At 39.1% G+C, this 25562-nt stretch overlaps 1 protein-coding gene across 1 annotated transcript in view; it reads left to right on the top strand.

Moving 5' to 3' along the window:
- The window catches only part of LOC104985408 (RNA-binding motif, single-stranded-interacting protein 3-like), a 79033-nt gene that overhangs the window by 33757 nt on the left and 19714 nt on the right, over positions 1 to 25562 (top strand). The window contains exons 3-4 of the mRNA XM_010835565.1: positions 10951 to 11031; positions 13804 to 13931. Of these exons, the coding sequence (XP_010833867.1) occupies positions 10951 to 11031; positions 13804 to 13931 (209 nt within the window). The remainder of the gene's footprint in view (positions 1 to 10950; positions 11032 to 13803; positions 13932 to 25562) is intronic.

Raw genomic sequence — 25562 nt, 5'->3', positions numbered from 1 at the left:
AGTGTTAGTCACCATCTGTCCATGTGCCTATTGGCCATTTGTATTTTTTCTTTGGAGAAATAGGACTCATAACATCTTTTTTGTTTGATTTCGTTTTGGGTTTTCTTGTTGGTTTTTATTGGGTTATAGCTACTTTACAGTGAAGATGCATAACATCTTAAACACAGTTGACTTTCGTAAATATTTTTGAATGATGTAGAAAACACAGTTCCTTTCTCGAAAGAAATAAAAACAAAACTTAAACTCTAAGAAAGTGTGTAATTGACACTCTAAGAAGTCAGTGTGCATAGTAACCTGTGAGTTTGTGAAGGAATGTCCCCTGAACAGAAACTAATGTCTTCTGGTATATAGAAATCAAGGGCAGATGATCAGACCAGGCCAAGGAAAGTCTAGAGATAAAATTAAGAACAGTAGTATCTATATAGATTGTTTGACTTTGCCTGACTTCTATACTGCCACCATAAAAGAGTAATTCTGATCTTCCTGTTTAGATTTTTAAACAGCCGTTATTTTTATTTCTTTTGGGAACTACTTAGCTGTTTCTCAACCCACTCCAGTGTTCTTGCCTGGAGAATCCCAGAGATGGGGGAGCCTGGTGTGCTGCCATCTCTGGGGTCACACAGAGTCGGACACGACTGAAGTGACTTAGCATAGCATACTGTTTCTCTCATTGATCCCTTTATTTCTTATTTTTACATTAGATGGAAAATATTAAGATTCAGGGCAACTTCTCAGTCTTTCTGAGTCATCTGCATCCAAGTCTACTTTCTCTGTTTAAGAATGTAACCCAGATGTCACTGGGTCCTGAAATACTTTGAAACCAGATAAGATTGTCTGGAATCTCCAATCCTACGCCCTTTAGGAATCTACAGCTTTCATATAATCCCCTCTTTCTGCTCTGTCTACTCCACACTGTGCTGGTTCAGAAATTCACCCCTTTTTCCAGTTTTTCCACAAATATCAACCCAGAATAATATCAGGGAAGACTGGGTCATGTTGAGTAATGGACACATGATGGGCTTGTGAGCAGTTTCCAACTGAATGTACAGATGTGTCCCTGCACTTCAGATACCCTTCACTTTCTCCTCCCACCCTTCCTTCCTCCCTACGTGCTCCTGGGCACCGTGCTCTCCCACTTTCCTCTAGGTCTTCCTGGCTTCCTCCCCCTCCCTCTTTCTCAGAAACACAAGCTCCCTCCACTTATAACTATCTCTTCACATGTGTTAAGTGTCTGTTACCCCTGCTTTGGGACCCTCTTTTGATACCAAGTGTCTTATTAGTGTGATTACCAAGAGAAAAAAATGAACATTTCCTGCCTAAGCTGCATTTCTGACCCTGACAGACTATTAAGATAATGAAATTTCCATCTTCTCATAATAATAATACCAATAAAAATAAAATCAATAATAATGATGGTTCCTATTAGATTGTTTGTATATACCCAGCTCTGTGCTAAGAGTTTTGTATGCATCATCTGACTAATATTTCTCCATAAAACCTTTAGCATATGAATGTTTGACTCCATTTTATGTTGCACTAAGAGATTTATGGCTGCAAACTGAGATCTTTCTGAACCATCATACAAAGCAACTCAAAGTAAACCGTGAGCAGTCAGATTTAGGTAAAGCTGAACATATGCTGTGGCTCACGATGATTCTAAGGCCTCAATGGGAGTGGGCTGAAATTTACCCCAAGATGATGTCCTTCGTCTATCCATTGTTTTACAGCTATTGTCAGACAAATTGTTCTTCACTTTCGGTGGCAAAACGTGGAATCTGGACCTTGGTACCAGACAGTCTCTTTCCTTCCAGTCCTCCCATCTCCTTGCCCTTGGCTCTTTACCCTGAACACATCCTTGGAAACAAGAATGGGGATCTCTTAGCTCAGCAGAAACGCCTCCATCATGCTTTTGTGCTGCCAGAGTTATATATGCTCACATGGACAGGGCAGGGCTGTTTAAATCTGTCTTTTTCTTTTTCCTTTCCTAAATAATATTGTACAGTTCCTAGAAGTAGTTTTCTCAAATAGCTTTATGCTCTACTTTTGCAGTTTTCAACTTACTGCCGCTTTATACGTTGTTCCTCGTTTGTAGAACATTGCCCCGTCTCTTCTGCTTCTCCTGCCTCCTTCTTACCTTCACTTGTCCCTGTGCATCTCAGATCAATATCTAATGTGAACATTCTAACTAGTCCTGTAGGCCAGGCTGCACATCTGAAAGTCTCTTGACTCAAAACCAAACACACAAATAAAGTATGTTTGTTGAGTCTCTTGGAGAGACTGAAGTTTGTTTTACAGGATAATTTAGAGTCACCTTTACCATTTCCTCCTGTTGACTTTGCCTGCTCCAGTTCACTGGGGTGGTTATTATTTATGATGTGTGGCCCCAGATGATTGAGAGGGAACGCTTCATGTGCCAATGGAGTTTGCTGTGTGTGTGTGTCTATCTGGATGAGTGCCTTTTCAGTTTGTCTCAAGTATCTTCACCTATAGCCTGATTTAATGCTTTAGGCACAAACTTAAGTAGAAAACAACACCGCTTTGAGGCACATTGAGGACTTTTATCTTCCTGACAAAGTCCTTCAGTTATTTCATTTCCAAAATAAAGAAGCAAACTCCATTTCCTGGAAAAAAGATTAAGTGAGCTCTGACAGCCTGAGGACATTAGTTGTTCATGTACATTTCTGAGAGAACTATCCAGGTCATTTTTAAAGTGGTTTCTTCTTGAAGCTTTCAAATTTAGAGACTGATTTAAGTAAATGTTGATTTGATCTCAACAGCTTCTCTCATTTGAAGAGCTCACTGCTTTACAGAGACTTTTAATTCTCTGCAATTCATAAATCATACTGATAAGCAAAGATAATAGAGAATGTTAAGAAGCAACAAAGAGGGTATAAACAGACAGGAAGTTCAAGTACAACAAGGGAAGCCTAACAGAAGAAAATAATAATAATATAAAATGCCAACTTACTCTTCCTGGATACTGTGGTAAATGTAAGATTTGCAATAATGAATAATACATAAAAGTAAATACTTGATATATTTCAGATCATAAAGGAGAAAGGAACTACCCAGGGCATCCAGTGGGTTAGTAATGAAATCTGTTTTTTCTGGGCTCTATCAGTCCTGTTTCCTAACCCATGCTTTAAGACTACAGTTTACGCTTATTTAGTACTTAGTATGTACTAGGGTCTCAATATAATCTTACTGAATGTTGGTAATAAGCGTTAAGAATATGTTTCTATTATTGGAATTTTACAACAGAATACCTTTACCTCTCGGTCTCCTTAGTTTCTCACTGGTGATCTCTGCTCTTTATGCCTTCCCCTTCTTTTACTTACCTTAGTGCACTGCCTATAATCGGTAAGCAGTATAGAAGAGATGGCACTGAATGTCATTATCTTGTTCCAAAATTTAAATAGAAAGCATTCAATATGTCACCATTAACTGTGAGGTCAGCTATAAATGTTTTGTTTGTAGACTTCTATTCCTAGTTTCCATCTATCCCTAGTGTGCTAAGATATTTCTCATATGCAGATATTAGATTTTATAAAAGATATTTTAAGTCATCACAATGATCATATAATTTTCCTCTTTATTCTGTCAATATGGTGAATTAGTTGATTGACTTTCCAATGTTAAATCTACCTTGCAATCCTGAAATACATTCCACTTGAGCATTATATATATATGAGATGATTGGCTAAAGTTTTATTTAGGAGGTTTTTGTAAATGTTCATGAAAGACATTAGGTTATAGTTTTTTTTTTTTTTCCTTCTTGTAATGTCTTTATCAATTTTTTATATAAGGAGTGTGCTAACTTCATGAGTGAAGTCCTCCTCCTTTAGTATTCTCTGGAAGAATTTATACAAGATTGGTACTATTTATTCCTTAAATGTTTGAAAAATTCTCTAGAGAACCCAGTTGAAGCTGAAGATTTTATTTTCGGAATGTTTTGGATTTCTAATTCATTTTTTTTTATATATAATAAATGTAGAATGATGCAGATTTTTATTTCTTTTTGCATCCATCTTAATTGTGCTGTTCAGCAAATATGTGTATTTTATCTCAGCTGTCAAATGTATTGACATAAGTTTGCTCATAATATTCTTTACTATTTTTCTACTCACCTCCTCTCTCTACTAAGCCCAGGGAGGCTTGCATTCCTGCTACTCCACTATGAATATGCTTTTATAGTTGCCTCCATTCTAGTTCCCAGTTTTTAATCTGACTTCCTTATCTTGATCTCCTGAGTGGTCCTTGTGGTTCACAGAATCTCTCTTATCTTTCTCTACATTTTGTGATACCTATCACACACACAAAAAAGTTATTGAAGAGAGGGGAGGAAGGAACTCACGACATCTACACAGTTGTTTCGAGTTCAAATTTTAAGACACAGTTTCTTAATCAGCTAAATTTCTGTAGTATTCTCTTTTACTTTTGTTGCTACCACAATGATCTGTGCATGTGTTCAAACTTAACGGGCTTTGGCTTTTTCCAGTACATTCATGAAGATTGTTTTTTCCACACAGTTGAAGGCCTCCATAGCCTGTGATCACGTGGGGATGACTCCTTCTCCTTGTGGTTCAGTGGGTAGAGTTTTATAAGTTTCCCATTAAAAAAAAAACAACCCTCCAAGATTCTTCCTTGTCTCTTTCTTTGCTGTCTGGCAGCAATAAATGGGCCTCACTCCAGATTCAACAATGACCATCTGTATTTTTTGTCAAATAGTTTAATGCACACCTCTCAGGGTTATACTTAGTAACTGTTCTGGTGAACTATATAGGATGATGTAGGCTATATACTCTGGGCTCTGGTTTCTATCAAGCTCACTAACTGGTCTCCTTTTCTCTCCTCTTCAGGCACTTCTACTTCTAGAAGGTTAAGTCTGTGCTGCTATCTGTATTCACATCTACCTAGTCTTTCGGGATAATTATTTTATCACTCAGCTATCTACTTTGTACCTCCACTAGTACCTTAAAAGTCAAGAGGCTTTAAATTGAAACTAACATAAAAAACATTACCAAAACATACATTATCAGCGTTCTATGTGGGGTCCCACTTTACTCGCCAGCGTCTCATTGGCAGGAGCGGCAGAGCAGAGGAAACACTGAGCGGTGGACGTCCACGACGGAGTCCGTCCCTGACGTCCTCGTTAGTGGGTGGGGGCACTTTGCCCTTTCAGGGAGACCCTCTTCAGCTCTCTTCCTCTCTGCAGACTGTCTCTCATCCATCAAGTGACACGGAGACTTAGAAGACATTCCTAGAATTATACTCCAGGCAGCTTTTACTACTTAGCCAATGTAAGCGAGTGAAATGATACTAATTCTCTCCCCAGTTCTAAGATGACAAAATTTTGCAAATCCAAGCAGTATAACTGTGGGAACTCAGGTATCAGGAGTACCTTGACCTAATGTAACTCTGTGCCTCCCCCAAGCCACTCAGGCTATTTCCTTTATCCTCCAGCTTCTTTTGTGAAAGGAAACTTTGTATTAGATGGTCCTAACAGTGATTCATGCCTCAGGCTGTTAGCATCATCCAGTACCAATTTCCGCTTTCTCTGCTTAACTGCCTTCCCTCTATCCTTGTCAGTGACTATCTGAGTTTGATAAGACCTAAACAACTACTCTTGCTGAAGTTTGTTACACTGATTTTTGAATGTTATTGCAAGAACTGGCTCAGATGGTAAAGAATCCTGCAATGTGGGAGACCTGGGTTCTATCCCTGGGTCAGGAAGATCCCCTGGAGGAGGAAATGCCAACCCACTCCAACATTCTTGCCTGGAGAAATCCATGGACAGGGTCATAAAGAGTCAGACACCACTGAGCAACTAACTCACTTTACATAGCAAGGACTAGGCACACCCATTGAAGAACCTACATAATATAACAATAACCTCAAATGAGCAAGTTTGATTATTTTAGGAAATTTCAAAAATTGAAATGTGGGGATTCCCTTTGCTGTACAGATAAGTAAAAGGAAAACTTTGCCATCAGGAACTATATAAAACTTTCTAAAATCTTATTTTGCTTTGGGAGGGAAGTAAATCAGGAACTAAAAATTTGGAGTTTTCACTTTTTTGTTTCTTCAGAAATAATCAACAAGTCCATAGTAACAGAAATATTTTGTTCTAAATTAAATAAGTAAAAACACAATTCCTCTCTAACTTCATCATTTTTTTTCTCTCTTCATGTAACTGTCTTGGTGATGCAGTGTCTAGACTTCTTGGAACAAGTGATGGAGTCTGGAATTTATTCTGTGGGTTTGAAAATGGCTATTTGGGTTTCCAGCATATGCCATGTGAAAACCCAGTGCTTTCAGAATATGTGAAAATCATCAACCTGTTTACCAAAAAAGACATATCCATGGAATGTCAAAACGTTGAGCTGCCACCAACAGGGAAATATATGGATTTATCCATTGTATCTATATCATCTCATTGTAATATGGTTCCCATCAGCCATTGTATCAAAAAAAAAAAAAGAAAGAAATATCAAAATGTATCAAAAAAAACCAGAATAAGTTGTACTCATGAAAGAATTATGGAAGATATTTTGTAGTTTTTGAGAAAAACCAGTAAAGTATATTAGCTTAAAGGATAGACATCCATTCTTGTTTTGGTTTTAATAAGTAATCCACAGAAATGTATGAAGTCAAACAGCAGAGTTTTTATATCACAGGTCCTTCTTAGGTTTTAGTCATTTATTAGCTGGATAAAAAGAAAGCAGTCTTAGGCACTGAGATCTAAACCATATTTGTGCAGCCTGCATTGTCAATTCTGACTGTAGTTTATCTTTGGTCTTAAGGAAACCAAACTGAATGCTTGCAGAGGGAGTTCAGAGGTATTTCCACCAGTTACCTAAAGCTGAGAGTTGATCTTGCACATGGCTGTAGCCATTTCCTATAAGCTCCTGTGCCTAATTTTACAAGTCTGTCACATCTTGAAGCTTTACCCTAGAAAATATATGTCTACCACAGAAAAGTTTTACTGCAAAAGTTTATCGAGAGATAATAATAGTCTTACAGAGTATAAACTCCATAGCTTTGACTTATTTAAAATAAGCCTGTCCCTAATTTTAAAACAACATTCTCCAGCTCTGTTAGATTTTCTGTGACACCAAAAAAAACGAGCAACCAGGAAGGTTTTTCTTTTAAATAAAAAATATACAACACATTGAACTGAGCTGATTGCATTTGTACTAAAAATTCTCTATAAGTTCTGTTCAGAAGAGCAGCATAAAGTTAAATTATAAAATAAGCATAAGGGATAGTAGCTCTTCTAGAAGAAAATTAGGTGTTCAGAATATGAAGTGAAAATTAAAAATCTATGGAAATGAAATGACAATAAAATGTTAAGGCATTATTATTCTATATCTCTTAATTGGAACTCCAATTATTAATGTTATTTTTTTAATTATACATGGCATATTATACATGGTCATGGGCTCCCCTGGTGGTTCAGATGATAGAGAATGTGCATGCAATGCATGAGACCTGGGTTCAGTCCCTGGGTTGGGAAGATCTGCTGGAAGAGGGCATAGTGACCCACTCCAGTATTCTTGTCTGGAGAACTCCCATGGACAGAGGAGCCCAGCGGGCTACAGTCCATGGGGTCATAAAGAGTTGGACACAACAGAGCAGCTGAAGCACGCACACACAGTCATGATCGTGGAAACTCTTAGGATTTTATTTTAAAAGTCATGAAGTTGACAGAAAAGTGGACTCAGTCCTACAGAACTGGAGTGCATTCACAGTATATCCCAGCTTGTCAGTATGTAAAATGGGTGAGCCATCCTGCCTAACTCAGTGTTGTTCTGAAGAGAAGATGACTGAGAATTTAAACTATAAGCACTTCAGTTTTGACTACTTTCATAACCTCATCAAATGCCACGGAAGGTGTGAAGATTTACAGATTCCTTCTACTCAATAGAACAGAGATGAGGTTTTGGATAACTCTGCATGATTTCAAGAAACTTATAGAAAAGAATCACACAAAACGCTTTCCACTAACTACACTACTTGAGAACCCTAGTTGGGCACAAGAGGTCTGAAAGTGAGGTGGATTCTCATGTGAAGTCATGGATAGTGCTCTGTGTGGCCCCAGCACATGCCCCTGTGTCTAATTCACAGAAAGTTCTTCTTAGCGATGTGGACACTGGACCAGGGGTGGGTCAGGCAGTATCCAGAGACACTGCCTTCTTATAAGAAGGACACCCACAGTCACTGATGACAATTGCAAAGTTTGGAATTACTACCTCTGGCATAAAAAATACCAAGATCAGTGAGGGAGTATCCTCTGACTCCCTCAGAGTTGTACCTCTTGGAAAACCGTGACCAAACCGTAGAACATGAGCCACAGAGAGTATTAACTCTATCGGTAAAAATATAGTCCCACTTTCTACACATCTACTAGGATTTCTGATATCTAATTAAACTTTTTCCAAAGTATATTCTTTAAAGTACTAGTTGTAAGCAAAATCAGTAGATGCTAAAGAGAAAAAGGTTGAGAGACTGATTTAAAGTGCCATTCTTCTGTAAAACCTGATTTCTCAGAGTTTTAAAATTCTGTGTCTATAGCAAAGAGAGCTTTCCAGGTGTCACTAGTGGAAAAGAATCCCCCTGCCAGTGCAGGAGATGCAAGAGACATGGGTTCGGTTCCTAGGTTGGGAAGATCCCCTGGAGAAGGAAATAGCAACCCGCTCCAGTATTCTTGCTGGGAAAATCCCATGGACAGAGGAGCCTGGTGGGCTACAGTCCATGGGGTTGCAAAGAGTAGGACACAACAGAGCATGCACGCAGTCATATCCAAGAGGCTACATTATGCAGAATTGCTCAAATGCACTGAAACACAGAAAGCTTTTTTCCCCCAGCTGAGGTAACATTCTAAAAAAAAAAAAAAAAAAACATAGGTAATAGTACAGTAAGAGATGCTTAAAACCCGTAGGACACAAGCAAACCACCCATCTGAAATGGCCAAGGAACTGTTACCTCCAACACTTTCTGGGACAATTTTGTTGGCAAAGCAGACACTTGCCATGGGTGCTAGATATGAAATAATATTTGCTGAAATGTGACTCCAGAGGTCTGTACTTTTTTGAAAAACTGACAGCAGTTGGATCCCTGAGTAACTGTCTGCTTAAGGACACAGGGACAGTGATGAGCAGAGTGGGCTAATGTATTTAAAAGTTATATGAACACTTTATAGGGGTGGGGAAGTCTCTATACAGAATTCAGAATGATCAATGGCTAAGAGGCATACAAGATGTGTAATTGGAAACAGAAGACTTTCTTCGCATAGCCTTTTTATTCAGCCACTGAACAGTTTTTCTACTAAATACCAGGCACAGCATAGGATGTTGGAAGATGCAGGCATACGTAACACTTGGTCCATGCCTTAGGAAAATGAGAGCCTGGACAATTTTAATAGAAGAGTGATGAACTCTGTGAGAGCACAGAGCATGGGGTGCAGAAATCTCTGCTAAGTTTCAGCTATGAAGCTAAACTAGTAATATCCCCAAGCCTTGCAAACAGTTGTCCTTAGTCCACATTACAAGGTTGTTTTTGTACTGATAGGAATTGCATGCAGTTGTTATCAGCAGTAACACATGGATTACGGGCAGCAGTTTGGCTTGTTTGATTTAGGGTTGCTTCACTAAAGTTGTCTCTATTTTCAGCAAACAGAATTAGGAGGACAGTGCTCGTTTAGGATGGAGAAGCATTTGTCCAGAGTTGCTCTATTTCTCCATGAATAGTAAACAACATCTGATGAGCCAATCTCCATTCAGATTATTTCCCTGGATTCAGAATTATCATGCCTCTTGGATACTGAAAGTACCTATCAATGCATAACATTGTAATTTAGATTTTGCATATTTATGGGTGCCCTTCATATGTGAACGTAGCGACTTTAGAAGAATAAAGAATCATGGGCTTGTTGTTTCCATAAGAATTGTTTCAATGAAACTGTGTTTTGAGAAGCCTTGTTTTCATTAGATGATTCTGGCTCTGAAATTTTGTGATGATGAAGTTTAGAAACTCAGAAATACAGTTGATTCCATGGAAGATTCCACCCTCAAAAGAGTAGAACCTCAACTTGTCAGAGGCTATGTATAATAGAAACAGGAATATGGGCCATGCTTTGTGCTTACAGAGGTGGGCATATAATTTTTCTGCGTCTTCAATTTTTTGTTGCCAAAATACATGTTATCCCCAACACATATTTTACTGAATATTTTACTGAATTACTACAACTTAGTGAAAAATGATTGAACTATTGTATCATTCATTTAGATGAAGAAAATTTAGAGAATTAAATGAGTGGAAAAGGAAATACTGTCAGTGACATGGAGTGGGGGGAGGATAAAAAAGCAATTTCAAGATGATCTGGAACACTATTTATTTATAAAAAAAAAAGCTATCAAATGACAAAAGAATTTATAACATTTGCCAATTGTGATTGTTGGTAGATAAGTATTTCTTACATTAGCCCTCTATTTTAGTTAGAAAAGAATTATTTTTCATAATTTTCATTTATTTATTGATTATTGATTATTCATGATTTATTCATTCAACAAATAATCTGTTGAGAGCCTACTATGTGCTAGCAGTAAAATGGAGGAAAAAACAGAGGTCATCCCTGCCCACCTGGCAGGCATTTGTGTTTTGGATGTGAAAGTGAGATGTTTGGGAGCTAATGTAGAATGTTCAGGACAACATGAGGTGGTGGGAAGAATGAACTTGTACTGATGCTGGAGAGGTGGGCTTCTGTTGGTTCTGAATCAATAAGAGATGGCTATTCTATACTGCTAGAAACTGCATTATTTTTGGTCAAAATAGACTTTAAGTTTAATCACGCACTGGCGGGGGCCACACATGGAAAAGTCTTATGTGCTGTCACTGTTCCTGCCGGCCGCATGCCCAAGTTCATCTGCATTTCTCTTTGATTTCCTCCAGTACATGACTGCCGCGGCTCCTATGCAAGGGACCTACATCCCCCAGTACACGCCTGTGCCTCCGACAGCTGTTTCCATTGAAGTAAGTCCGTCTCTTCTTACAGAACGAGGTTAGGAAGATAAATCTCAGCCTCGAGCACCAGGGCCCACTGTAAACCCCCCAAATCCTTAGTGGTGATTGTTGTGCTACTTGAAAGTTTGCAGTTGCAAGCTCATTCTGTCAAAGTATGGACTTTACTTGAACACGCCTTTGCCTTGCTTTGCACAGGACACAAGCAAATTTGGTATCCAGGTCTCAGAGGAACGCCACTATTTTTTTAAATGTTTTATTTTATTTTTTAACTTTACAATATTGTATTGGTTTTGCCATATATCAACATGAATCCGCCACAGGTATGCTTAGAGAAAAGACCAAAGATCAAATAACTACTCCATCAAATGTGAGCCACAAACAATCAGAAAGAGGAAGGGAAACATTTGAAGCCTTTTGAATAAGCCAGTTCTCCGATGCCCTGTTACTCCAACGGTACTCCCTAAACCAACGTGAGCAGCACCACCTGAGAGCCTGTTAGAAATACAAACTTTCAGACTCTGCCTGGACCTACTGAATTAGAATTTGCATTTTCACAAGAGCCCTTAAGGATCAAGGCGCACATTAAAAATTAAGAAGGACTGGATTAGAGCAGTGGTTCTCAAATTTTTCTGCATGTTGAAATTACTTCAAGATTTTTTTTTTTTAAATAGTGATTTTTGCCAGAGTCTGATGTGGTCCAGGGTGTGGACTGCACCTGAGAATTTTTAAAGGATGCCAGGTGATTCTTTTGTGTACTAAAGACGAAGGACCACTGCTCTCACCAGTGAACCTTGATGGGACTGTGGCGTCCTACAGACAAAGGAGGAGAACGTACCACTCTGGTTGGTGCAGACCATGAGTGATAAAGTCATGCTGGCCTTGCTGGGAGCTTTCTCCTCTCCTCTCTCTCCACTGGGCTAAATCCATTTCCTCTATACACTGTTTTACTGGACAGAGCCAGAAAGATACTGGATAGGAGGGGCATAGAGCTATGAGGACAATGGTGAGAACTCAGAGGTATAGACTTCTCCCTGCTCCCAGCCCTCCTTCACCTTCTCCTGATGCCCATTTGCTGTTATGGTCACAGTGGATGTCTTCCATCAGCTGGGACTCCTCTGGAGTCCAGCTGTTGCTGCTCCTCACATCGGTACCACTCAATGTGGGAGACCAGCATGACTCTTCCAACCTCTGGAGCCGCACAGATTAGGTGAAATTTTGAGAGACGAAATTGGATCTTTTCAAAATGTATGTTTGTTTGCTTGTTTTTGGTGTGTTACCGATGTTTGCTAATACCAAGATTTGGGAAGCACAGACATTTAAGAGGACAGTACCGTGTCATTTAGGAAACCAAGGAAGAAAAACGTGTTAATCTTTTATGTGTTCCAGACCTATAAGCCCTTGAGAATGTTTCACTATTAAAGAGGTTTTAATTAGCTTTTCAGATTTTCGAGAATATGTGATTAAAATATATGTTCTTTGCTAGATTTAGCTATCAAAACCCATCTAAGCCATGAGAAAAAATTATGAATCTATACATCATAGATGGCCTTAAGCATCGATGTCTGCCACATATCTGCATCTCTCTATCTGTACACCAAATGTGGGTGCTTATCTACAGAATTTGAGGTTTTTGCTGACTCTAAAACAAGGAGACACACTTAAGAGTATTGCTTATTGGAAACAGTCTAATATATCAATAAATCTGAGATTTAAAAAGAAGTATACCACTAAGAATTATATAAGCATACCCTGATATATTGCCTTGAGTTGTGCTTATAAAGGAAAGCACTGATTCATTTTCTGTGTCAAAACAGTCATTGAAAATTCACCAGTATTCATACAAGTCAATGCAGGTGGGAAACTCAGAAAACTGTGTAATACCATACAGTAGATTAGGGGTGAAAAAATATTGAATTCATAAAGGGAGAATTTTCACATTTTGAGGAGCAATTTCAGGGAACTTCTGTTAAGGACAGAACATTGATCAAAAGCCTGTATCTCTGCAGAAGTCCAAGGTTATAATATAAGTACAACCAGGAGAATGTAGTCATATGGATTCTCTCCCTAGGTTGACTAACTACCAAACCTTTCTCAGAACCAAACATAACTTCTGAGTGAGGATCAACTCAAGAAATCCATTCTTGTTGGCATCTGTGAGAAACGGAAGCCATCAAAAGGCTAAAGGAAGGAGCAAATCAAAATTAAGGATGTTAGTTTCTTTTTCTGAAACCTCTAAATGAATCCCAGTTCATGTCGAGAAAAATAAAAGTAAATAAGACAAATCAAATTCCTTAAGGGAAAGCGTATTTGACAATGTCCTTTTAGGAAGAATCCAAACCTGGATATAGATTTTTATTAGTAGTAAGGTCCATTGTTTTGCCAGATTGTAGAGACAGGGTAGAGAAATTTATTCCCAGGAAAATGCTCAAATGTGTAAGTTTTTATAGGAATTCTGTGTGCTCTTTTTTAATTAAGGAATTATTATTCAGTGTGGCTACAGGCAGCTGCAGTTTAAAAGTTCTACCTGCAGGCAAAATGATTTCCTGATCATTTGACTGCTATAGGGTCTTCTGACGGCAAGTCTTCTTGGTGACACATGGAGGTAAATTCCTCAGATGAGTTCTGTGGCTTTTTTGCTAGTGTTTATTGTGGCTTTATGTAGCCGAGTGCAACTCCACACAAGCCCAGTGCCAGACAGCACGGGGATGTGCCCTACAGTCCGTCCGCAAGGAGCCCTTCTGCTCAAGCCAGTGAGGTCCTATGTCCTTGTTGTCTCCACAGGGTGTTGTGGCTGATACCTCTCCCCAGACAGTGGCACCTTCGTCCCAGGACACGAGTGGTCAGCAGCAGCAGATAGCAGTGGACACAGCCAGCGAGCATGCATCTGCGTATTCCTACCAACAGTCCAAGTAAGTGCTGGCCGTGCTAAACTCTGTCCCTCCAGATCTGCCATCTGGACTTCACCCTCTCATGTGGCATCTGCTGGCTTTAGCTGCGGTAGAGACCATGCCAAAGCCAAACTCAGTGACAAAAATTTAGTTCATGATTCTGTGGGTTGGCATTTGGGCGAACTTCAGGCAAATGCTTCTCCTGCTCTTGACGGGGCTTGTGTGAGCATCTGGGCACAGCAGCTGAACGTCACAGTTCCGCTTCTGGGCGTCGGTCGTCTGATGGCTGTGGGATGGATAACATGGAGCCAGGTGACGCTGACCATGGAAGTCTCAGAATTCAGAGAACAGCAAGAGGTGCCCAAATCAGAGAACAGCAAGAGGTGCCCAGATGACCAGCATGTTTTCAGTCCCATAGGCCAAAGCAAATCATCTGGCCAACCCCAAAGATAATGTAGGAATTCACTACCAAGAGGAAGGGGCATTGTAGCCATCTTTACAAAACAATTCTATCACATATACTTGGAAAAACTGCAGTGTTCCCACTTGACACTGCAGTGTGCCTGAACTGTGGTCTTGGTGTCATTCTTAAACGAAGACAGCAGCATGCCCCTGGCAAGAGTGCTTCAAGCTTACCCAGCAAAACAGTTTATGAAAATGAGTATGGAGAAATATAAAACCATATGGAGTGGATATTCAGGAATTAAATGGCAAAGCAAAAATCAGGGAGTCAGAATTACTGCTGACAAGCCTTAAGTCACTTAGAAAGCCAAGTACAGTTGGCTTTGTGTGGAATATCATGGAGATTAAAATTTGAGTGGTTTTGATGGAAACCGAAGGAATTAACAGAACTTCAGTCTATATACAGAAGTTCTCTCATGGTAACTGTTCTACTTTGTAGGTGATGGTCAAAGCCCTGCTGGATAGAGAATTCCCAAAGACTCTTCCTGTTTGCAGAAGAGTGGTGCAAATGAGTGGTGCTCATTTCTTGATCATAAGTTTTCTTTGCTCTCAGTTCACATTTAGCGATTTGTTGTTAAAAGATTTAATCACGTTAATGGCACCTTCTGTATGTGGTTTCACGTCTCAAGTGGACCCTCCAAATTAAATGTGCTAGAGGAACAGTCCCCAGCCTTTTTGGCACTGGAGACTGGTTTTGTGGAAGACAGCTTCTCATGGATGGGGAGGGGCGGTGAGGGGGTGGTTACATTCACTGTGTGCTTTATTTCTATTATCATCACACTGTCATATATTACACAACTCACCATAGTGCAGAATCAGTGAGAACCCTGAGCTTGTCTTCCTGCAACTAGACGGTCCCTTCCGGGGCAATGGGGAATGGCTATAAGTACAGATGAAGCTTCGTTTGCCACTCACCTACTGCTGTGCAGACCGGTTCCTAACAGACCATGGACTGGCACTAGTCCGTGACCTGGGGGTTGAGGACCCTGGTGCTAGAATATGACTTAACCTTACAAATACAAGGTATTATTTTATCATTACTGCTACTACTACTATCAATATTATATAATTATATATATATATATATATAAAACTTTCAGGAAATACCTATAGCAAATAATGCATTTTGGTTTTTTTATTAGGTTTTTAATTTTTATCTTATATTGCAGTATAGTTGATTTACAATGTGTTAGTTTCAAATGTACAGCAAAGTGATTCAGTTTTACTTATACATATATCTATTCTTTTTAAAATTCTTTTCCATTTAGGTTATCACAGAATATTGAGTAGATCTCCCTGTGCTATACAGTAGGTCGTTGTTCCTCATCTGTTTTAAATATGTATATGTATATGTCCATGCCAAACTCCCAGTTTACCCCTCCCCCAGCCACCATTTTCCCCTCTGGTAACCATGAGTTTACTAAGTCTGTGAGTCTGTTTCTGCTTTATAAATAGGTTCATTTTTATCATTTTTTTAGATTGTGCTAAACTACATCATCTGCTATTTGTCTTTCTCACTCTGACGTGCTTCCCTTAGTATGATAATCTCCAGTTCTGGCATGTTGCTGCAAATAGTTTTTTTTCGTCTTTTTAATAGCTGGGTAATGTTCCATTGTGTATATATGTGCATCTTCCTTATCCACTCATCTGTAGATGGACATTAAGGTGCTTCCACGTCTTAGCTATTGTAAACAGAGCCGCAGTGAACACAGGGACGCATGTACATTTTTGAACCATGCTTTTCTCTGGATATAAGCCCAGGATTGGGATTGTTGGGTATATGGTAGTTCTGTTTTTAAAGAAATATCGATGTTGTTTTCCACAGTGGCTGTATCAATTTACATTCCCACCAAGAGTGTAAGAGGGTTTTCTTCACACCCTCTCCAGCGTTCATTGTTTCTAGACTTTGGATGATGGCCATTCTGCCAGCTGTGAGGTGACACTCATTGTGGTTTCTACTTGCATTTCTCTAAGAATGAACACTGTTGAGCGTCTTTTCATGTGCCTCTTGGCCATCCGTCTGTCTTCTTTGGAGAAACACCAGTGTAGGTCTTCTGCACATTTTCTGATTGGGTTATTTTGTTCTTTTTTATATTGAGCTGCATGAGCCATTTATATACTTTAGAAATTAATCCCTTTTTTGGCCACATCATTTGCAAATATTTTCTCTCATTCTGTGCATTGTCTTTTTATTCTGTTTATGGTTTACTTTGCTGTGCAAGAACTTTTGAGTGTAATTAAGTCCCATTAAACAATAATGGTTCAATATGGGAAGGTTGTACCTTTCTAAGAATTTGCCCATTTTTTCTAGGTTGTCCATTTTATTGGCATATAGTTGCTCTATTTATATTTGCTTTTTGCATCTGTTATTTTAGAAGATGGGCCAAAAAAGATATTGCTGCAATTTATGTCTGAGTGTTCTTCCTATGCTTTCTGCTAAGGGTTTTATAGTATACAGTCTTACATCTCTGTCCTTAATCCATTTTGAGTTATTTTTGTGTATGGTATTAAATAATGTTCTAATTTTGTCCTTTGCATGGAGCTGTCCAGTTTTCCCAGCATCATTTACTGAAGAGACTGTTTTGTACCCATTGTAAAGCCTTGCCTCCTTTCTCGTAGCTTACTTGACCACACGTGCATGGGCTTACTTCTGGGCTTTGTCACCTGCTCCACTGATCTGCCTTTCTGCTTTTGTGCCAGTACACAGCTGTGCAGTGTAGTTTGAAGTCAGGGAGCCTGATTCCTCCAGCTTCTTTTTTCTTTCTCAAGGTGGCTTTGACTACTTGGGGCCTATTATGTCTCCATACAAGTTTTAAGATTGTTTTTTGTTCTAGTTCTATAAAAATGCTATTGATAATTTGATAGGCATTGCATTGAATCTCAAGATTGTCTTGGGAAACATAGTGATTTTGACAATATTGATTCTTCCGATTCAAGAACATGGTATATATGTATCTCTTCATCTGTCAATGTCATCCTCAATTTCTTTCATCAAAGTGTTAATAGTTTTTGGAGTACAGGTCTTTTGCTTCATTAGGTAAATTTATTCCTAGATATTTTATTATTTTTGATGTGATGGTAAAAGGAAGTGTTTCCTTAATTTTCCTTTTGATCTTTCCTTATTAGTACATAGGAATGAAACAGATTTCTGGGTATTGATTTTGTATTCTACTTTAACCAAATCACTGATGAGCTCTAGTAGTTTCCTGATAAAATCTTTGGATTTTCTGTGTTTAGTATCATATCTGCAAAGAGTGATAGTTTTACTTATTTTCTAATGTGGATTCCTTTTATTTCTTTTTATTTTCCAACTAATATATCTAGAACTTCCAAATTCTGTGGAATGAAAGTGATGAGAGTGGGCATCCTTTTCTTGTTACTGATCTTAATGATGAAACTGAAAGCATTTCCTCTGAGCATGATGTTAGCAGTAGACTTGTCATCTATAGACTTCATTATGTTGACGTATGTTTCCTCTATGCCCACTTTCTGCAGAGTTTTTATCATAAATGGGTGTTGAATTTTGTCAAAAACTTTTCTGCATCTATTGAGATGATCATATGGTTCTTATTCTTCAATTTGTTGATTGATTTGCATATATCAAAGAAACCTTGAAACCCTAAGATAAATCCCACTGGATCCTGGTTTATGACCTTTTAATATATTGTTGGATTCAGTTTGCTATCTAGTATTTTGTTTATGATTTTGCATCTATGTTCATCAGTGATATGGGCCTGTAATTTGCTGTTTTCATGGTGGTATTACCTGGTTTTGGTATCAGGGTGATGTTGATCTCACAGAGTGAGCTTGGGAGTGTTCCTTCCTCTGCAATTTTTTGCAATAGTTTCAGAATAGCCATTAAGTCTTCTATAAATGTTGGATAGAGTTTGCTTGTGAAGTCATCTGGTCCTGGACTTTTGTTTCTTCAGAGTTTTTTAATCACAGTTTCAATTTCAGTACTTATGATTGGTCTGTTCATATTTTCAGTTTCTTCATGGTTCAATATAGGGAGATTGTACCTTTCTGAGAATTTGTCCATTTCTTCTAGGTTGTCCATTTTATTGGCATATAGTTGCTTATGGTAGTTGCTTATCCTTTGTATTTCTGTGGTATCCACTGTAACTTCTTCCTTTTCGATTATAATTTTATTGATTTGAGCCCTCTTCGTTTTTTTTCTTGATGAGTCTAACATTTTATCAGTTTTATCTTTTCAAATATTGTTTCATTTATTTCTCCTCTGATCTTTATGCTTCCTTTCCTTCTACTAACTGTGGGTTTTGTTTGTTCTTCTTTCTCTAGATGTTGTAGGTGTAAGTTTAGGTTGTTTTAGACTTTTCTTGTTTAATGAGGTAGGATTGTATTGCTATAAACCTCCGTCTTGGAAAGGCTTCTGTTATGTCCCATAGGTTTTGGATAACTTTGTTTTTGTTGTCATTTGTGTTTATATATTCTTTTATTTCCTCTTTGATTTCTTCAGTGGCCCTTTGGTTGTCTGGTAACACATTGTTTAGTCTCCACGTGTTTGTGCTTTTTTATAGTTTTTGACTATAATTTACTTCTAATATCATAGTGTTTTGGCAAGAAAAGATGCTTGATATGATTGATTTTCTTAAATTTACCGAGGCTCGATTTGTAGCCCAATATGTAGTCTATTCTGGAGCATGTTTCATGTGGAGTTGAGAACTGTGTTCTGCTGCTTCTGGAGGGAATGCCCTATAAATATCAGTTAAGTCCATCTGGTCTAACGTGTCACTCAAGGTTTTTGTTTATTGATTTTCCGTCTGGATGATCTGTCCACTGAAGTAAGTAAGGTGTTAAAGTCCCCGCTATAATTGTGCTATCGTCAATTTCCCCATTTATGGCTGTTAGCATTTGCCTTATATACTGAGGTGCTCTGATGTTGGATACATGTGTATTTACAAGTGTTACATCTTCTCGGATTGATCCCTTAAACATAATGTAGTGCCTTCCCTATCTCTTATAATACTCTTATAATACTTATAATAATACTTATAGTACTTATACTTACTTATAATATTTATACTTATTTATAATACTTATAATACTCTTATAATACTTATAATAATACTTATAATAATGCTTATAGTACTTATACTTACTTATAATATTTATACTTACTTATAACACTTATAATACTCCTATAATACTTATACTTATTATAACCTCTCATAATACTTATGAGTATTTCCACTCCAGCTTTCTTTTGACTTCCATTTGCATCGAGTACCTTTTTACATCCTCTCACTTGCAGTCTCTGTGTGTCCCTAGTCTGAAGTGGGTGTCAGGTACACAGCACATCTATGGCTCTTATTTTTGTGTTCATCCAGCCAGTCTGTTTCTTCTGGTTGGAGCATTTAACCTATCTACAATTAAGGTAATTATCAATGTGTATTTTCCTATTGCCATTTTCTTAATTGTTTCAGATTTGCTTTTGTGGTTCTTCTTTCTTCCCTTCTTTTATTCTTTTGTGATTTGATGACTATCTTTAGTGTTGTGTTTGGGTTGCTTTTTCTTTTTTGCATGTCTATTGTAGTTTTTTGGTTTGCAATTCTGATGACGTTTTGATATAGCAGTCTATATATATACTAGACTGTTTTAAGTTGTTTCTCTTTTAATTTCAAATACATTTATAATATCCTGCATTTGTGTCCTTTTCACAATTGCTGGTTTTGATATATTTGTGTGTGGATGATTTCCTAACTTTCCTGTTGAGTGAGTGAAGTCAGTCGTGTCCAGCCCTTTGCAGCCCCATGGACTGTAGCCTGCCAGGCTCCTCTATCCATGGAATTTTCCTGGCAAGGATACTGGAGTAGGTTGCCATTTCCTTCTCTAGGAGATCTTCCTGACCTAGGAATCAAATCTGAGTCTCCCACACTGCAGGCAAACTCTTTACCATCTGAGCCACCAGAGAAGCCTTAACTTTCCTGTATGTTACCCTTTATCCAAGGGTCTTTCACTTATAATTTTCTTGTTTCTAGTTGTAGGCTTTTCTTTTCCACCTAGAAAAGTGCCTTTAGCATTTAAGACTTATTTGGTCGTGAATTCTCTGAGTTTTTGCTTGTGGGTAAAACTGTTGATTTCTCCATCAAATCTGCATGAGAGCCTTGCTGGATAGAGTATTCTTGCTTGTAGGGTTTTTTCCCATTCATCATGCCACTTCCTTCTGGCCTTGAGAGCTTCTGCGAAAAAATCACCTGATAGCCTGATGGAGGTCCCCTTGTATGTTATTTGTTGCTTTTCCCATGTTGCTTTTAATAACTCTGTGTTTAATTTTTATTAGTTTGATTACTATGTGTCATGGCACCTTCCTCCTTGGGTTTATCCTGCATGGGACTCTCTGCACTTCCTGAACATGGGTGACTGTTTCCTTTCCCTTGTTAGAGAAGTTTCCGGCTATAATCTCTTCAAATATTTTCTCGAGTTCATTCTCTTTTCTCTTCTTCTCAGACCCCTATAACGCAAATGTTGGTGCGTTTTGCTGTCCCAGAGCTCTCTGATACTGTCCTCCTTGCTTCTTATTCTTCTTTCTTTGTTCTGTGGCAATGATTTCCACTCTGTATTCCAGCTCACTTATTTGTTCTTCTGACTCAGTTATTCTTCTAATCATTCCTTCTAGTGTATTTTTCATTTTAGGTTTTGTATTGTTCATCTCTGTTTCTTCTTTAAATCTTTTATTAAAAATTTCTTGTATCTTCTCAGTCTGTGCCTCCATACTTTTGAGATTTTGTATCTTTACTGTTGTTACTCTTAATTTCGTTTTTAGGTAGGCTGCCCATCTCCTCTTCATTTAATTGTTCTTTTGGGGCTTTGGGGTTTTTTATCTTTTTCCTTCATATTTATCTGTCATCTGATTTTTGTCTAAATTTTTGTCTTTGTGGTCTCCTTTCTGCAGACTGCAGGATTGTAGTTCCTCTTTCTTCTGGTGTCCATCCACTGGTGGGTAAGGTTGGTCCAGGGGCTGGTGTAGGCATCCTGTTGGGAATGACTGGTGCCTGCCCTCTGGTGGCTTGAGCTGGGTCTTATCCCTCTGATGGGCAGGGCAGGGTCAAGAGATGTGTTTGAGGTGGCTGTGAGCTCAGTAAGACTTTAGGCAGCCTTTTTTTTTTTTTTTTAATCTTTTATGGAAATTTCTTTCTTAATATATCTATTTTATTGAAGTATAGTTGACTTACAATGTTTCAGGTGCACAGCAAGGTGATTCATATATACACATATAGTATTTTTCAATTTATTTTCCATTATAGGTTATTACAAGATATTGACTGTAGTTCCCCGTGCTACACAGTAAACCTCTGTTGCATATCTGTTTTTTACTTAGAAATCTAGCATTCCGTTCATACTAAGTCAAGCAAATGGAATCAAAATGTCATACACTTTTTAGACAAAATTAATAAGTTCTCTAAAATATATATATTCTACATATTATTATATATATGTATACAAAGTTCTATTCTACTACACTTAATAAAGGCTCGAGAAAGAACATTAAAAAAAAAGAAGAGATGGGGAAATTGGAACACATAAACTAAATGAAATGGGAGCTCTGAATACAAAATAGAAAAAGTGAAACAAACTAGACAAAAGTAAAAGATCATCATAATAGTTTGGTTGTTTTTAAACATGGCTGCTCAGTAGAAATATATCTGGAGCTCTGGAGGGAAAAAAATCATTACCTAGGCATTTATATTTTTTAAAAAACTCCAAGATAATTCTGATATGCATCTAGACTTTAATAAGTGATTACAGGTTTTTCTATTAAATGGTACTTTTGGTGATATAGAGTTCTGTTATTTTTCTGTTGACCAATCATGATACAATGGTATTAAGTGAGTAACAGTTCCATAATCACAATAGTAAAATACTGTTTATCAGTTTTTAAAATCAATAGCCTGATACAATAATGAAAGATAATTACAATTGCAAGCCATAATGGGAACATGATTAATTTAACAATATAAAATACTCACATGCAGTTTGAGGGGTGAAGCAGAGTGATGTGGTAAGTGGAGTTGCATACAAGCACATATTTTCATCTGCCCAGCCAGTCTATGTCTTTTGGTTGGTGAATTTAACCCATTTACATTTCAGGTAATTATTGATATCTATGATCCTATTACCGTATTCTTTTGGGGGGCTTCTTTTCTGTAGGTCTTTTCCTTGTCTTGATTCTCCTGCCTAGAGAAGTTCCTTTAACATTTGTTATAAAGCTGGTTTGGTGGTGCTGAATTCTCTCAACTTTTGCTTGTCTGGAAAGCTTTTGATGTCTCCATCAAATCTGAATGAGAGTCTTGCTGGGTAGAGTATTCTTGGTTGTTGGTTCTTCCCTTTCATCACTTTAAATATATCCGGCCATTCCCTCCTGGCTTGTAGAGTTTTTGTTGAGAAATCAGCGGATAGCATGATGGGAGTTCCTTTGTATGTCATTTGTCACTTTTCCCCTGTTGCTTTTAATGTTTTATCCTTATCTTTAATTTTTGTCAGTTTCATTACTACATGTCTCTGTGTGTTCCTCCTTGGGTTTATCCTGCTTGGGACTCTCTGTGCTTCCTGGATTTGGTGGACTATTTCATTTCCCATGTTAATAAAGTTTTTAGCTATTACCTCTTCAAATATTTTCTCAGTTCCTTTTCTCTCTCTCTTCTCCTTCTGAGACCCCTAGAATACAAATGTTGGTTCGTTTGATGTTGTCCCAGAGGTCTTTTAGGTTGTCTTCATTTCTTTTCACTCTTTTTTCTATATTCTGTTTTGCAGCAGTGATTTCCACTGTTCTGTCCCCCGGGTCACTCATCTGTTCTACTGCCTGGGTTATTCTGCTATTGATTTCCTTCTAGTGTATTATTCATCTCTGTTTGTTTGTTCTTTAGTTCTTCAGTAAACATTTCTGCATTTTCTTCATTGTTTTCCGAAGATCCTGGATTATCTTCACTATTATTATCCTGAATTCTTTTTCTGGAAGGTTGCCTATCTCCACTTCATTTAGTTTTTCTGGGGTTTTATCTTGTCCGTTCTTCTGGGACATAATGTTCTGCTTTTTCATGCTGATTAACCTTCTGTAATGTGGTTTTGTTTTAGTCTTTGTTGGAACTGTGGTTCCTCTTGCTTCTGTCTGCCTTCTGATGGAGGAGGCTAAGAGGCTTGTGTAAGCTTCCTGATGGGAGAGACTAGTGGTGGGAAAAACTGGGTCTTGCCCTGGTGGGCAGGACATTGCTCAGTAAAGCTTTAATCCAATTGTCTGCTGATGAGTGGGGATGTGCTCCCTCCCTGGTGGTGGTTTGGCCTGAGGCCACCCAAGCCCGGAGTCTGTGGTCTCTATGGTAGGGTTAATGGTGACCTCCAAGAGGGCTTATATGAAGAGGAACCTTCCCAGACTGCTTCTGCCAGTGCCCTCATCCCCATGGGGAGCCCCTGTGGACCCATGCCTCCACAGTAGTTTTGGTTCAGTCTGCTGTGAGGTCATTGCTCCCTTCCTCTGGGTCTTGATGTGCATAAGATTTTGCTTGTGTTCTCTAAGACTGGAGTCTCCATTTCCCTCAGTCCTGTGGAAGTCCTATAATCAAATCCTGCTGGCTTCAAGGTCAGATTCCCGGGAAAGTTCCAGTCCCTCAGTCAGATCCCTAGGCTAGGAAGCTTGATGTGGGGTTCAGAACCTTCACAATATTGGGAAAACTTCTTTGGTATTATTGTTCCCCAGTTTGTGGGTCACCCACTGGGCAGGTATAGGATTTGATTTTATTGTGATTGTGCCCCTCTACCATCTCACTGTGGCTTTTTTGTCTTTGGACGTGGGGTATCCTTTTTCATTGGGTTCCAGCATCTTCTTGTCAATGGTTGTTCAACAGCTAATTGAGATTTTGGTGCTCTCACAGTAGAAGATGAAAGCACATCCTTCTACTCCACCATCTTGAACCTGAGGTCCAGCCTGTCTTCTGACGGGTGGAGCTGTGTTCCTGCCTTGCTGAGGCTTTCCAGCACTGGAGCATGCAGGCTGCTGGGTGGGGCCCAGTCTTTGTGCCAATACGGGGATCTATGGAAGAGTTCATGCTGATCAGTAGTCCCTCTGGTCTCTGCTATGGTGTCCTTGCCCCCACAATGAGCTACAGCCAACCATCACCTTCCCAGGGGGCCCTCCAAGATCCCTGAGTAGGTCAAGTCCAAGGTCCTGTGGAGGTAATGCTCTGTGTGAATTCCAGTGCATGTGGCACCTTATGCTCTTTCTCCAAGACTGGAGTCTCTATTTGCCTCCACCCTGTAGAGCTCTTTCATTCAAGCCCTGCTGAACTTCACAGCTAAATGCTCGGGGGTTCTTGCTCTAAGCTTCTGATACCAGATCCTCAGACTGTCTTGGAGGGCTATTTTTATGATGGAGCTTCCCTGTATAGCCTTCACAGGTTTAATATTTTTTGGTGCAAGTGCTGTTTTTAGTTTGGATATCTGCTACCCATTTCCTCATGGTGTGCTGACTGATGTGCTGACCAGAGCCTGTACTGGATGTGGAGCAGAGCTTTCCGTTTCCCTGAGCTCAGGGGCAGGGTCTGCTTCCTAGTTGTTGGGGTAGAGGCCCCACAATCTGTTTCTTAGCTGTGTTTCTGACCTCAGTATGCGGGAGGCAGGATTGGCGCTCTCCCAACACTTGGGAAGAAAGCACTTAGTATTCCTCCGCTGAAGCTGTTCACATGTGGGCGTGATCTCTGTGTCACCTGTGTGAGCTCTCAGATTACCCTGCTGTTGGCACGACTCTAAGCCCCACATTACCCATGTGTGTGAAGGCAGTGTGCCCCTGGTGTCTCTTGGGCATTGTTTTTCACCATGCCACCAGTGTGGATCAATCGAAGTCAGGTCCCAAGACTGGAATAATAATGGATCTGGACCTGCTGGGGGTGTATGGAGGCAGCTTAGATCTGGCCCAACTCCCACGTGCAATGTGCCCATAAAGTCCACAGCTGCAAAAGCTAGGCCCATCTCTGCTACAGAGACACTCACTGTCTGCCTAGATGGTCCTCAGGAGCTGAATTTACACAGTTGGCAGCAGGGGTGTAAATTCATGGTCCATGCAGCCATGAAGAGAGACCTCAGCTCTCCTTCATTGCACTGTTCCTGGAGCTCGTCTGTGGTTTCAGCCCCACCTCTGCATGTGCACCACCCACAGGCCCCTGGTCCCAAAGCTTCCCC

The sequence above is a fragment of the Bison bison genome, unplaced genomic scaffold (assembly GCF_000754665.1).
Source record: "Bison bison bison isolate TAMUID 2011002044 unplaced genomic scaffold, Bison_UMD1.0 scf7180017864043, whole genome shotgun sequence".
Classification (NCBI taxonomy): Eukaryota; Metazoa; Chordata; class Mammalia; order Artiodactyla; family Bovidae; genus Bison; species Bison bison.
This window is presented reverse-complemented; position numbering and strand designations above follow the sequence as displayed.